This window comes from Nomascus leucogenys, chromosome 12 (genome assembly GCF_006542625.1).
Source record: "Nomascus leucogenys isolate Asia chromosome 12, Asia_NLE_v1, whole genome shotgun sequence".
In the NCBI taxonomy this organism is placed as follows: Eukaryota; Metazoa; Chordata; class Mammalia; order Primates; family Hylobatidae; genus Nomascus; species Nomascus leucogenys.
In genome coordinates, this window is record NC_044392.1 from 42,665,819 (window position 1) to 42,680,058 (window position 14,240).

The following is a 14,240-nucleotide window of genomic DNA, read 5'->3' on the forward strand; positions in this document are numbered from 1 at the left end:
TAGTTTGTCAAATAAGGCATCCTAATTTTTGTTTTACAAAATATTAATGAACACATCATATAACTTTTTTTGTTCCTTCCATTTAAATCATTAAGAGTACAACTAAATCAGATTTTAAAGACCAAATTGATGAGGTTAGAAATAAAATCTTATTTTGTGAAAGACTCTATAGAAAAAGCCAGGATAATTCGTTGACTTAAAGACTGTGAAAAATCTGCAGTTGAGTTGGATGAAGTTGTTGAGCTGTATTTCCTAGAAATATATGGGTTTTTTTTAAAATTTTTCATCTAAAATCCTTACTTTCATTTTTTAAGTCTTATTGAGTCACTTTGAAAGCCAGAGCCTCCCAAAGCTGCTGAGTCACCCAGTATCTGTAAAAGTTAGCAGTTGCCTCAATTGAGTATGTCTTCTAAAGATAATGTCGATTGTGTATGGCTGATGGGATTCTAGGACCAAGCAAGAGGTTTTTTTTTTTTCCCCACATACTTAAAGTTTCTGTATTTCTATTTGAATTCGACTAGACAGTTCCATTTGAATTATTTCTCTCTCTCTCTCTCTCTCTCTGACACATTTTATCTTGCCAGGTTCTAAACCTTTACGAAAAATGGAGCAATTCCCAAAGGAAACCGTGAGTACATATTTCTCTTCCGTGCAATTTGTCACTAATATTATTAGGAAAGATGTCTCCTTTAAACTTTCTATACTATCTTTCCCAGGAACATTAATAATTATTTTGGCTTTTAACAAGTAGATAATTTTAATTTTAACTATTTTTTGTGAACAATAACCTTGAGCTTATGTCTGTGCAGCACCAAGACCCAGTAATGACTTAAGTCGGTTCCCATACAGAATAAGTAGGGAGCTTGAAGCAAAATAACACCTAGTAACAACGTAAGTCTCCATGGAATGATCTAATTCTATAGCCATGCCAGTAATGGCAATTCACAGAGTAGCAATTATACTTAGGAGGAATAATGGGAGATTAAAATTTAAACTCTATATTAAACATTTTGGCTGAGGTAAGCTAGGGAAAATGGTATCCATATCCAGATGAATGAAGGTGAACCCTATGGTGATTTTGCTGGATATTGTCACAAACAGGTTGGCTCCCTCTCTGGGAAAATGATACTTATCTATTGTTTTACAGTAAAAGGTTTTATATTTCAAAAATCAATTGCAGACATGCTAATAATTTGAAATTTGTGATAATTGGGCAGAAGATAGCTGAACTTTTGATTTATAGTGTTTGTGAGTAAAGCAAGTAAAGAGTAAATATATTGAGATTTATTTTTAAGTATGAAGAAAACAAAATTTTCAAACTGTTGCATATATCATTAACTATATTAATTGCAAGCCATTCTTAATTATTTATTAAATTAAGTTAAAAATAATAAGCACTTCTCAACACCTTCTTAGCTCTTGAAAGCAGTAACATTACATTTCTTTTTATCTGTCTGAAATTATGTGATTTTGCTAATTTAAACTTGCTCCATGATCAGTCCAATTTAATTCTATCTATAGAACTTAAATGCTAGCATAAATTTATGTAAAAAGTGGGGAGAGTCTTCTGGATAATCAAGAATTTTTAACCTAAACAGTAGCTATGTCTGGTTAAAAATTACGTAAATATACTACAGCTCTTCTGACAATAGTCCCTACAGACTTCAGGATATCTGAATATAGGTCCAACACGAGTAAACACCTTGACACATATAAGCGGGGCAACACATTAAATATTTAAGAACTAGCAATTAACGGAATCTTTTTAACTTGCAGGTTGTGGAGAGCAGTGGGCCAAAGGTTTTGGAAACAGCAGAAGAGATCCAGGAGAGGCGTCAGGAAGTGTTGACTCGGTATCAAAGGTTCAAGGAGCGGGTCGCTGAGAGGGGTCAGAAGCTTGAGGATTCCTATCACTTACAAGTTTTCAAGCGAGATGCAGATGATCTGGGGAAGTGGATCATGGAGAAAGTCAATATTTTAACCGATAAGAGCTATGAAGACCCAACTAATATACAGGTCATTTAGTTCTCTTGATTGCCCCAGAGCAGACCTTAAGATCTCTAGAGAAGGAAATAGGTTTTTCTTTATGTTAATGTTAATGGGTATGTGTGGGTACAATTAGATTCCATTTAGAAACAAAAATAAGTCAGTGGAGTGGGAAGTTAAAGAAATGAATTAATAGAAAATCTAAAAGTGCATTTTCCCTTATGAAGTTGGAGAGGTGAGACTGAGAAAATAAGAATCAAACAAAAAGCGGCACTTTTTCAGTTATTGAAAGCACAGAACTGTTTCTTACAATGAACTTCCATTCAGAATATACATTTTTTAATCATTAACCAAGGATATTGTTTATTGATAAGGGCATAGGATACTTTACATGTTTTCATGGTGAAGCATTCACCAATGCCAAAAGTAAAAAATTACATCAATTTTTTTTCAGATCCAGCACAGACAGTATGGTAATGTAAGTGTATATCTGGTTAACTGTAGTGGGAGTGATGTAATGGAAAAATTAGACTGTCTTTTAGAAACAGTAATTCTGCCTCTAAATAGTCCATGTCTTCAGCTTCATAAACATCGGGGTGTTATTTGCAAAGGAGATTTATTCCATATAGAATTTGATGGTTACAATACTCATCTGAAATTGATCTACAGGCAAAACAGCAACTGCAAATTCAAGAAATTTCTGACAAAACGTGATTTTTCATATTTTGGGACATTAAGAAGGGAAATGGGGTGAAGAGTCATCAATGCTTCTGAAGCAACTGTTCTCCACTCTTCTCAGAAAGATGAGTTAACCAGGTTAACTAAAATCCAATTTAGTTAACCTGGTTAACTCAATTGCTATATGTTATTCATGGGTCTCAAGTTCTAATGAGAGGTTTCAGTAGAAGTTTGGTGAAAGCTCCTACCCGTTTCTGATCACCTAAAATTATAGCATGTGATACCTGTTCTCTACTCTTCTCAGAAAGATGAGTTAACCAGAGATTTTTTTCCCCCTAAATTGCTATTCATGGCTCTTAACTTCAAAAGAGAGGTTTCAGTAGAAGAAATTTGGTGAAAGCGCCTACCCCTTTCTGTTCACCTAAAATTATAGCATGTGGTGTTGTCATAATCAGAAGCAATTGATGTTGGACAGGAAACACCTAGAACAAGAGCAAAATAATGTGCTATATTGAATGGATCAATTTATAGGTTACAAGAACAGGCACAGCATGCAAAAAAAAACTCAATTTTTTTTAAAAAACCATTATTATAACTATCATCTTTCTCATTGTGCTCTACTTCCAAAAAAATCAGTTATTCCTCTTTTCTGATGAGGAAGGATACTGTGTGTTACACTCTTTTATTCCTATGGCAGTCTATTGAGCCTTTAAAATAAGGCTCGGCATAGATCATAAGGCTCAACATAGCTCAGGATAGTATTTACTGAAAACTTCCTAAAGCCAGTGGGGACGAGAAAATACTCTTTATGGCCTCTGAGTCTGGGACCCTTTGAGAACCTGTGTTTGGTGGCTCTACATAGAGTGAACATGGAGACTGTGCTTCATTAGCCAAAAACTCTGATTTCTAAACTTTAGGGGAAATATCAGAAGCATCAGTCCTTTGAAGCAGAGGTGCAAACAAAATCAAGACTCATGTCTGAACTGGAAAAAACAAGGGAAGAACGATTTACTATGGGTCATTCTGCCCACGAAGAAACGAAGGTATATGTATGGGCCCTTGAGGAAGTTTCCAATTATTGATTATGTTATCAGGGTTTTAATTGATTATATGAGATATAAACCTTGAGGTGGCTGGCTTGTACCCAGGACTCCTGCCTCTTATCTTCCCCTGGGGTTGAGGCAGAAAAAATGATGGGATATCTTTGTGTTTCTTGGGGTGAAGAGAGCTGTGATATTAAAGCTGTCATTAAATGGCATAAAATTCCTCCTATAACAGTGCAGGATAATTTGGCTCAAGATCAAGCCCACTTAAACCTGTTCCACATTACCCAGATCAATTAATTTTTTCCAATGTTCTTTCTAATTATTTCCTCTAACCTCAATGGCCTTGTCTCTTAACTTCTCCAAACAAGGAGTGCTTTCTTATTTGAATGTTTTCCAAAATATTTTTCCTTTGTCTATGATGCCTCTTTCTTTTCATACACCATACCCTATGACTACAATTGCACCTCTCCAAACTGTCCCTTCTTATCACTTCTAAAAACTCCTAAATGTCATGTATTCAGAAAATTTTCTCTGAACTTCTAGAAGTGAAGATCATCACTATTTCAATAAGCATTCATACTCTGTAACCTATTATTAATGTAACAGCTATTTTTGGACTTAATCTATGAACTCTTCCAAATGTTTGTGCTAATATTGTCAATTCAGTTTTTTTGTGAGTGAACTTTTTACTGTTTATGTATTTTTTAAATTCTCAAAACAAATTTGCATTATATATCTTAAAACTGGGTCTGGCCTTTCTATATATAGCATAAAAATTCTAGCCCATTCTGTCATCAAAATATGGTCAAGGAACACAGATTTTAGCCAGAATAGTATCTTATTTTAAAGAAGAACCCATAAAAGGAAAATTTCAAAGCTTGTTTATTTGTATAAAGTATAACTAACTTTTGTATTATGCACAGTTTTGCATGTAACCGGCATCTACATTAATTAAAATATTTGAGAAACGTTTGAAACATCTTCATTTCTGTCAGAATCACTGGGGCTATAGCAAATGGTACCATTGCAGGGTTTGAAGACTTATGTGGTCCACATGCTACCCAGAGCAATGGAGTAGTTGAAAAATATAAGATTCTTGAAGATATGACATAGGTGGCAATTTCAGTTATATAAAACAGGTAATACATAATGATCTGAGTTAATCGGGCATTCAAAGCCCTCTGTAGAGTCTCAAACTGTATAGTCCCAAAACACAGTTATTGTTTGGTGCCAATGATTTCCTTATAACTTATAAAAATTATAGCTCTCACACTTTCTGGCAGACAATTCATGCGAAGTTTCTCCTATGCCTTTGCTATTGCTGTTTGCTCTTCTTAGGACATGCTATGGTTATCACTGACCTGTCAAAAATCTTTCTGCTCCATAAGGCTCAGTTCAAATGAACACTTTTCCATTCTTTCTTCTTCCTTCCCATCTTATTGTTTGTAATTATTCCATCCTTTAAAACTGCAAAGCATTTTTACAAAATGTTCTCTTACGTAAGATCACATTTGGCTTGGCTTATTAGCTATTTCCATATATCTATCCCATTTCATCTTTTAAATATTTGTTGAGCAACTAATGCATGAGTAACTGAGAGAAGAATTTTTATCCAGGTCTCTTTCTGCACAAGCCTCTGAGTGTTTCTCTGCTCCCAATGTCTGTGGCTCAGTGGTTCTGCCCCTCTTTCCTAAAGGCCCATATAGAGGAGCTACGCCGCCTGTGGGACCTGCTGTTAGAGCTGACCCTGGAGAAGGGTGCCCTGCTGCTGCGGGCCCTGAAGTTCCAGCAGTACGTACAGGAGTGTGCTGACATCTTAGAGTGGATTGGAGACAAGGTATCGAACTTAAAACAGCAATCACATCGGGCCTCCCACTCCTCTGTTCCAGGTACCCCATAGCAAATTACTGCAGACTTTGTTCTTTGGAACAAGAGGAAATTGGGGCCAAAATTTAGGGGTGTCTGGAGGTTAACATTGTATGGAAGTAAGTTTGAACATATGGATCTGAATATGAAAAAGGCAAGACTTACACAAAGACCATGCATTGAAAGATAATTAGGCTCATCCTTCTTCCACTTCCATGATTTTTAACTCCTTCTCCTATGTTTTTGCTCTTACTCTGGGGTCTGGCCAAGAGTATTAACAGCTCTTTCTCTAATCCTTTGTGTCTCAGTGCCTATAATGATGGAGGGTTTTATCTTTCTAAATACTTAAGGAATAATTTAATAGTTAGGACTAAAGATTTAGATAAGCAAATGCCTAACAAAATACTTTCGTAGATACTGAGTTTGTTGAATTGAGTAGAAACAGGATGAATTTATCCCTCATGTTTCAAAACACAAAAGGGTACTTTCAGGGTCTCTTGCCAATAATGCCACAGACTTGCTAAAGAAATGCCCGAAAGAGCACTTTGCCTTGTGCCAAGGTGCTACCTTAACAAATATACTTCTGCTACTGGCCTTTCCCAGGATAGCTTCTCCCAGTCTCCCCCAGTATCTCCATTTGAGTTATCCTGGGAATGCAAGCAGTTTTGCGTTTTTGACCTACAGAAACTCCTAAATGTTTGCTGGCAACTGAATAAACTTATGTGTCTACAGGAGGCTATAGCAACATCAGTGGAGCTAGGTGAAGACTGGGAGCGCACAGAAGTTCTGCATAAGAAATTTGAAGACTTCCAAGTGGAGCTGGTAGCTAAAGAAGGGAGAATTGATGAAGTGAACCAATATGCCAATGAGTGTGCCGAGGTGAGGTGGGAGCAAAATATTCACTCCGTGCAAAGGGTTCTGATCCTTAAGAATAACTTCTGGCCATTAGTAGATGGATATGAAGGAGATGGGGCATTGTGAGAAAATCGAGGCTGGCATGTCCCTGGAGTAACATACTCTGAGCAGTTTCCTCTCCCCTCTGGACCCACCCCTTACAAGTCTATTGAAATGGAGGGTTGAGAGAGAAAGAGAGAGTGTGGTTTTGTGTGTTTGGAGGAATTAAATACACAATGGGCAGTGAAGCTACTGCCATTTATAATAACTCCTGTACCATGCAGTACACTGATTACTCATGTTAATGGGGCACTCTTTCTTCGTGAAAAAACACAAAAATAAAGCAGCAGAGCATATAAAATAATGTTGAGCTATCATTATTTATACATATATATGCATATGTAATATCATTATACAAGATTGTTTTGGAGGATTGAGGAAGGAAAGGAAGCAGTTTTACTTTTATTAAGAAAATACTTAGGCGGGGCACGGTGGCTCACGCTTGTAATCCCAGCACTTTGGGAGGCTGAGGCGGGCGGATCATGAGGTCAGGAGATCGAGACCACGGTGAAACCCCGTCTTTACTAAAAATACAAAAAAAAAATTAGCCGGGCGTGGTGGCGGGCGCCTGTAGTCCCAGCTACTCGGAGAGGCTGAGGCAGGAGAATGGCGTGAACCCGGGAGGCGGAGCTTGCAGTGAGCCAAGATTGCGCCACTGCACTACAGCCTGGGCGACAGAGCGAGACTCTGTCTCAAAAAAAAAAAAAAAAAAAAAAAGAAAATACTTGTTTGTGATGTATATATATATATAAGTTTACATATATATATATATATATATATAAGTTTACATGTATATGTAGGTATATATATGTAAAATAAATAAACTCCAACAGTTGTCTATATTTTGCTTTTCCATTTACAGTTTCATTATGATTGCAGCTCTATAGTGAGAATGATTGTCCTGACTTAATAAAAAGAAGACTTCAGAATGAATGAGTGCTGGAGTAGGAAAAATAACCTATGTTTTCCTATTTTTCTTTCAGGCCATATTTCCAGTAGTTTCTAAGTTTTCTATCTCTATCACTTTTCTCTTGCTGTGGAAGTTTTTCATTTATCTATTACTGTGTAACTAATCAAGAAACTTAACATCTTACTTGTTAATGACTCTGTGAGTCCGATGATTGAGCTGCTCTGCTGGGCTGTTTTCCTGATCTTATCTGGCATTTTTATGTGTCTGAAGTTATCGGGTGGCTCAGCTGGGGTGAAGGACCTAAGGTGGGCTCAATCCCACATCTGAGGCCCTGGTGAAGATGATTTGGGAGGATTGAGGAGAACTCTGGGTGACCTCTCATCATGCAGGAGACCATGCTTCTTACATACCAGTGTTGCAAGAGTGTGAGAATAGAAAATGAAAGTTTTCTTGAGGCCTAGGTGCTGGAACTCATAGAAAATTACTTCCGCTACTTTCTATCAGTAAGTAAGTTAAAGACCATCCAAGATCCAAGACTTGAGGAAACATACTCCACCTTTTGAAGGGATGAGCAGCAAAACAGCATGCCAGTTTTTCCAATCTGTCACAGAAAGAATAAATCCAACACAGCTGGATTATATTCTGTGCTCTTGAGTGGGGCCTGTACTGCTGTAATAGAAAGAACCATGTACTTGAGAAGGAGAATATAGAAAATTCTGTCTGGAGAGACTTGGGAATGGGAATGAAAATGGAGAGAAACAGGGACAGGAAGAGTAAGGAAACTTAGGCATATGGGAATGCCTCAAAATTGCAAAGTATCAAAACAGACTGATGCTTCTAGCTTAATCTTGTATTCACAGATCTCACTACTTTGGGTGGTTTGCAAAAATGCCTGAAATTTTATGCAAAATCATAAGTGAAAGCATGTGTCTATAATTCTGCGAAGAGAAAAATAGCTTTTATTGGATTCTCAAAGGTGTGAGGACCACAAAAAAGTTAAGACCCACAGTACTAGTCTTTGAGAAAATTAAGTCATATTTCATAAAAAGGAATTTCCTCTTCTTTTCCTTGGTTTCCAGGATTTCAAGGAGATTTCAAGCATTGACAAGGTAGAGCTCTAAAAATAACATCAGGGCTGGGCAACCTGTGCTAATAGGCTAGTCCACTGCTATGGGCACAGATGCAACATCTGGAAGGTGGTTTTTCTAGGTTTTGGTAATGTACATCAAGCTGGAGCTAGGGAGCAGGGCTATGATGAAGTTCAGTGACTGGCTACAATGGTCAGTTTTCACTTCTGAAAAAGTATGAACCAATGTAAAATGAAAAGTGTTTGAATAATTTTTTAAATATAATCTCTTCTCTGTATAACTCCAGTGTTGTTTTCCTTCAACAGGAAAACCATCCTGACCTACCCTTGATTCAGTTTAAGCAAGATGAGGTGAATGCTGCCTGGGAGCGCCTTCGTGGTCTGGCTCTCCAGAGACAGAAAGCTCTGTACGATGCTGCAGACTTACAGCGATTCAAAAGGTATGGATCTGGCCACTGCTTTATAGAAAACTTTGAAGTGCTTTATAAAAACTGTGTCTTTGTATTAGGCTCTTTCTACTTCTGTTAGCAATTAGTGGTCAACACTTCAAACAAAAGTGGATCATGTACTTGCCTTTGAGACAGCAAAGGAGAAGGTAAAGAAACCTGTGACCCACTCTATGGCCAAGGATGTAGAGATTGGAGATCAAAATAACTAAAAAAGTAGCACTGGTGATTTAGGAATGGAAGCACTGCAGAGGGAAGGGAAGCAGGTTAATAATTAAATGGAAGGTGGAGTTAGGAAGAAGAAATGCATTCGTAAAGAGCTGACCCAGATATGGAACATATCTCTAGAGGCTCAGCTGTCAAGAAGCCCAGGACCTTAACATCTCAATAGAAATAACCATTAAGCAAGAACATTTTATATTACTTTTTGCTAGTATGTAGGAAGAAAGGGTAATTGCTCCTGGGTCAACTAGGATGGTCCTTGCTGTGAGTTCTGTTGGACCGTTTGCCCTGTAATGCCTGCTATCTTCTTTGGTTGGAGCTCTTGTTAATGTCTGCAGGGATGTGACTGAAGCCATCCAGTGGATCAAGGAGAAGGAACCTGTACTCACCTCTGAGGACTATGGCAAAGACCTTGTTGCCTCTGAAGGACTGTTTCACAGTCACAAGGGACTTGAGAGAAATCTTGCAGTCATGAGTGACAAGGTAAGGCGCTGTTAGAGAAATGGCTAGCCCGTTGAGCTAGAAGAGGCAATTTTTGATTATCTTGCCTATTACTATGCCTCCAGAGGGCACAATAAGTTCACTGTTTTCAATGAAGAAGAAATTGTGTGCACTTGAATAGCTTCTTCATTCTAGTTCATAACTCATACATGGATACTGGATATACCTTATTTTCATTTTAATTATTTTTATTTAAATATACACATATGTTTTATATTCTCTTGTGTTTTCCTAACTTATTTCACAATTTAAAAACAAAAAAACATATACCTCCAAGATTGATTCCTAATCTCACTGAGTAAAATACACCGTGGCCAGACTCTACCCTTTCATCTAACCACATTTTGTTCTGTTGCAGCTGAATCCTGATTCTTTTTGTACTCAGTAGATCAGAAAAACATTTTCTTCCCCTTTTAAAATAAACTTCAAGACACTTAATGCTAAACCTACCTTTAGGTTTCCTTTTAAAACCTGGAAAACTTCAGGCACACTAGAACTTAGAACAAGCCTATTTTCTTAAATGATTTCCATCCTTTATTTCTTCCCCCTCACAAGTGTAGCCAGAACATAAACCAATTATCACTGAGAGTGCACAGGGGAGTCAGGCCACAGAAAGATCCACATTTGCTGTAATTTAATTTTAGGCCTATCCCTGTGTCCAGTTTCTGCAAACTTCCACCATTCTACTTTTTCTTTCATTCTTCCTTTTTGTTGTTGTTTTTGGTCTTTTTCCCTAATAATGAATAATAAAACCCATAATTTGACAAATAATGGTATTGAAATTCCAATCCCTAGACATCATCTGATTATAATTGAGTATAATGAAAGGGCTAATAACATGTGAAAAGCCACTCATATCCACATTTTGTCCTAGTAACCCTGCTCCTCAGAGGTTGTGCTGAAAATGATCCAGCATTACTGACATTTTCTTGGCCTTGTGGACAGAAATGTCTTTCTGCCTCCCACAGTAATATTTAGGGAAATGGTATAGAGGGGTGGGGAAGGAAAAACTTAGTTTGGAACCTTGTTTCTGACATTTTCTAGCTGAATGATCTTAAGCAAATAAAATACTTAATCTCTCAGTTTTCACAAAAAAGAAAAAAAAGAATAATTGCTACCTCATGGTATTATTAAATCAATAATATAAAATGAGAACATTCATATAAAGTACTTAGCATAATGAGAGACTGAAAAGTACTTAGTGAATTGTAATTATCAATATACTACATTAGTATATTAATAGAAATCTATTCATATGTCTATTTCTAAATTATTATTATTCACATGATTTTTTATACCTCTCCCACAAAGCTTTGCCAAGGGGAGTCAGAGTACTTGGATTTCCTACTAGGTTTCTTTTTCATCCCAAAGGTGAAGGAGTTATGTGCTAAAGCAGAGAAGCTGACACTTTCCCATCCTTCAGATGCACCTCAGATCCAGGAGATGAAAGAAGATCTGGTCTCCAACTGGGAGCACATTCGTGCCCTGGCCACCAGCAGATATGAAAAACTGCAGGCTACTTATTGGTGGGAAATCCCTCCCCTTTATTGCTCTACCTATCTCCACAGGGCCCAGATGTAATAGCAAGAGCAGAAATAAGAGCAAAGGGAGTCAAATAATGAGAGAATCAGCTCTCCTGCCTGCTCAGTAGAGACAAAAGATTTAAGTTGCCAAAGGAAGTCCTTTGTGACTGATATAATATAGTAGTATCCCCTTATCTGTGGTTTCAGTTACCAGCAGTCAACCACAGTTTGAAAATATTAAATGGAAAATTCCAGGAATAAATAACTTATAAGTTTTAAATTGCTTATTATTCTAAGAGGCATGATAAAATTTCTGGCTGGTCCACTTTGTCCCACCGGAAGACGAATCATTCCTTTGTCCAGCATATCCGTGCTGTATATCTACTCACTCGCTAGTCACTTAGTAGCAGTCTAAGTTATGGATTGACTGTCTTAGTATCACAGTGCTTATGTTTAAGTAATTATTATTTTATTTAATTGTTCTATTTTATCATTAGTTATTGTTGTTAATCTCTTGCTGTACCTAATTGATAAATCAAACTCTACTATAGGCATATAGGTATAAGAAAAAACATAGTGTATAGGGTGTTTGGTACTATCTGCAGTTTCTGGCATCTGCTGGGCATATTGAAATGTATCTCCCACAAATAAAGGAAGCCTACTGTGATCAGCATCACACCTCCACTCATCTGCAAATTTCCATCTTCCCCTGCTTGTATTATTGTGGGATGCTATCAAGTGGCTCAAGAAGCTGGAAAAGCAACTGAAGAAACATTTCAAAATTCTGGCTCTAGATAAGGAACTGAAGGACATGCAATACAAGCTGAAGAGCATCAAAATAACTTCAGTATTATTTACTGAATGTGGGTTATAAGCTTACAAAAACCCCTAATAACCAGGCATCATTTCAGTGTTAATTCTTATGGTTAGTCCTTAAATAACCAGAGGACAGTGCTTGTCATATGGTTATGATTTCAAAACAAAAGATGAGCATTTAACTTTTTAAAATAGGTAACTGTTTTGCAGCTCTTGTTTCTTATTAACAGGGTTAAAGATGAGCTAGATACATGAGGAATCCTAATGCTAATTCTAGTTCTTCCTTCCCACAAGGTGATTCTTATTTATATAACAACATGTATTGTTTATTGGTTGCATTGTGAGCACCTTACTCCATTTTAAGTACCTCTAGGGTAGGTGTGACCTTGAGGTGGTGGAGGTGTAATGCTCATGGGTCACATCCCACAGTGACATACCTACCCTAGAAACATAATACCTGGGGTGAGGGACTTACAACCTGCACCACTAATCTCTGACTGTAAATAACAGGAAATAATCAGGAAAAAGGGAACCTAGGATTAGAGTTAGGAGCATCTCATACATCTTACCTCACCCCAAACCTAAATCTTTGTTCAATGTCCTTTCACATCTGGTTTCTCCTTCCTGTCTTTTACCTCACTTTTCCCACAGGTATCATCGATTCTCATCTGACTTTGATGAACTCTCAGGCTGGATGAAGGAGAAGACTGCTGCGATCAATGCTGATGAGCTGCCAACAGATGTGGCTGGTGGAGAAGTTCTGCTGGACAGGCATCAGCAGCATAAGGTAGAGAAGAAAGGCTCCCCAGTAGGAGGAGGGGGCAGGTTATTTGGCTGAACGCCAGGAATGCCAGAAATGCCAGGTTTCTTGCTGCATTTTGAGACATTTTGTTTTGTGGCCACAGCATGAGATTGACTCTTACGAAGACCGATTTCAATCTGCTGCTGAGACTGGTAAAGACCTTCTGGATGCCAATCATGAAGCCTCCGATGAAGTTCAGGAAAAGGTAATCTAGTTTAATAAAGTTTGTCAAATTCCAATTATATATGTAATCATTACGTAATCTCACAATAATATGATAATCTCTGAATGGGTAAAGGATAGAAGTCATTTAAACGTGTGAATAATATGAATCAAACTTTTACACTGCTTCTTTTCATATACAGTTGTCACTTATTATCCATGGGGCATTGGTTCCAGGACCTCCCTTAGGTGCCAAAATCTGCAGATGCTCAAGAAACGGCATAATATTTGCGTACGATGCATGTACATTCTCCTGTACACTTTAAATTATCTTCAGATTACTTATAATACTTCATACAATGTAAATGCTATGTAAATAATTGTTATACTCTATTATTTAGGGAATAAGCAAAAAGTCTGTACATGTTCAGTACAGGTGGAATTTTTAAAAAATATTTTATACCCATGGTTGGTTAAATCTACAGGTGTGGAACCTACAGATATGGGGAGTTAACTCTACTGTTTTGCTAAATTGAGTCACTTGAAATTTTCAAGACATGATGTGTGCTTCCTCATCTCCGAGCCTTTATTTCATCAACCCTCTGACTTCTACCTAATTTGAAACCTCCATTCCATTTTGCCTCCTGACATATGCCCAGTTTCGTGACCTTCCCATGCTCATCTCTAGACTGTAAACTCCAGGAGGACTGCACCTTATTCATCTCTGGGTCCCCCACAGTGCCTAGTACAGCATCTGGCATGGCTGACATCTGTGCATGTTCTTCTTTCCTCTATACAACCTCAAATTAAGCTGACATTCCTGCATCTGTGATTTTCAAATTTACATTAAATAACAGGGCAATCTTAAACACCCAGCATTCCACAGAATGAAGAAATCAGTTTTACCATCATCCTAACCGCCTACATCACATGGCTTCACCTTTGCACCTTGACCCAGAGACATTTTGCACCAGTGGCAGAGTCTAGGCACACCTTGGAATGATAGTTACAGTAAGATCCGCATGCCTCTTTGCATCTCACTAGATTCCAAGCACAACCTCTAGCACTGTGCAGTGGATGAGGTTGAGACAACCAAGTTTTGAATTCTCGCAGAACTCTGTGGGGACATTATAATATAGTTTTTTTTTTTTTTTTAACAAGGCTCTGTCAAAGAAAAAGCAGAACTCAAAGTCCTTAAAAACGTAACAGTTATCCTGGGATTCTGATAGTTTATTCTGCTT

The 14,240-nt window shown here is 37.5% G+C and overlaps 1 protein-coding gene across 1 annotated transcript in view; it reads left to right on the forward strand.

Moving 5' to 3' along the window:
• Positions 1 to 402: 402 nt before the first annotated feature.
• The window catches only part of SPTA1 (spectrin alpha, erythrocytic 1), a 75,894-nt gene continuing 62,056 nt past the window's right edge, over positions 403 to 14,240 (forward strand). The window contains exons 1-10 of the mRNA XM_003258671.4: positions 403 to 628; positions 1,777 to 2,016; positions 3,582 to 3,707; positions 5,407 to 5,547; positions 6,309 to 6,455; positions 8,834 to 8,967; positions 9,534 to 9,678; positions 11,068 to 11,222; positions 12,687 to 12,822; positions 12,941 to 13,042. Of these exons, the coding sequence (XP_003258719.2) occupies positions 605 to 628; positions 1,777 to 2,016; positions 3,582 to 3,707; positions 5,407 to 5,547; positions 6,309 to 6,455; positions 8,834 to 8,967; positions 9,534 to 9,678; positions 11,068 to 11,222; positions 12,687 to 12,822; positions 12,941 to 13,042 (1,350 nt within the window). The 5' untranslated portion in view covers positions 403 to 604. The remainder of the gene's footprint in view (positions 629 to 1,776; positions 2,017 to 3,581; positions 3,708 to 5,406; positions 5,548 to 6,308; positions 6,456 to 8,833; positions 8,968 to 9,533; positions 9,679 to 11,067; positions 11,223 to 12,686; positions 12,823 to 12,940; positions 13,043 to 14,240) is intronic.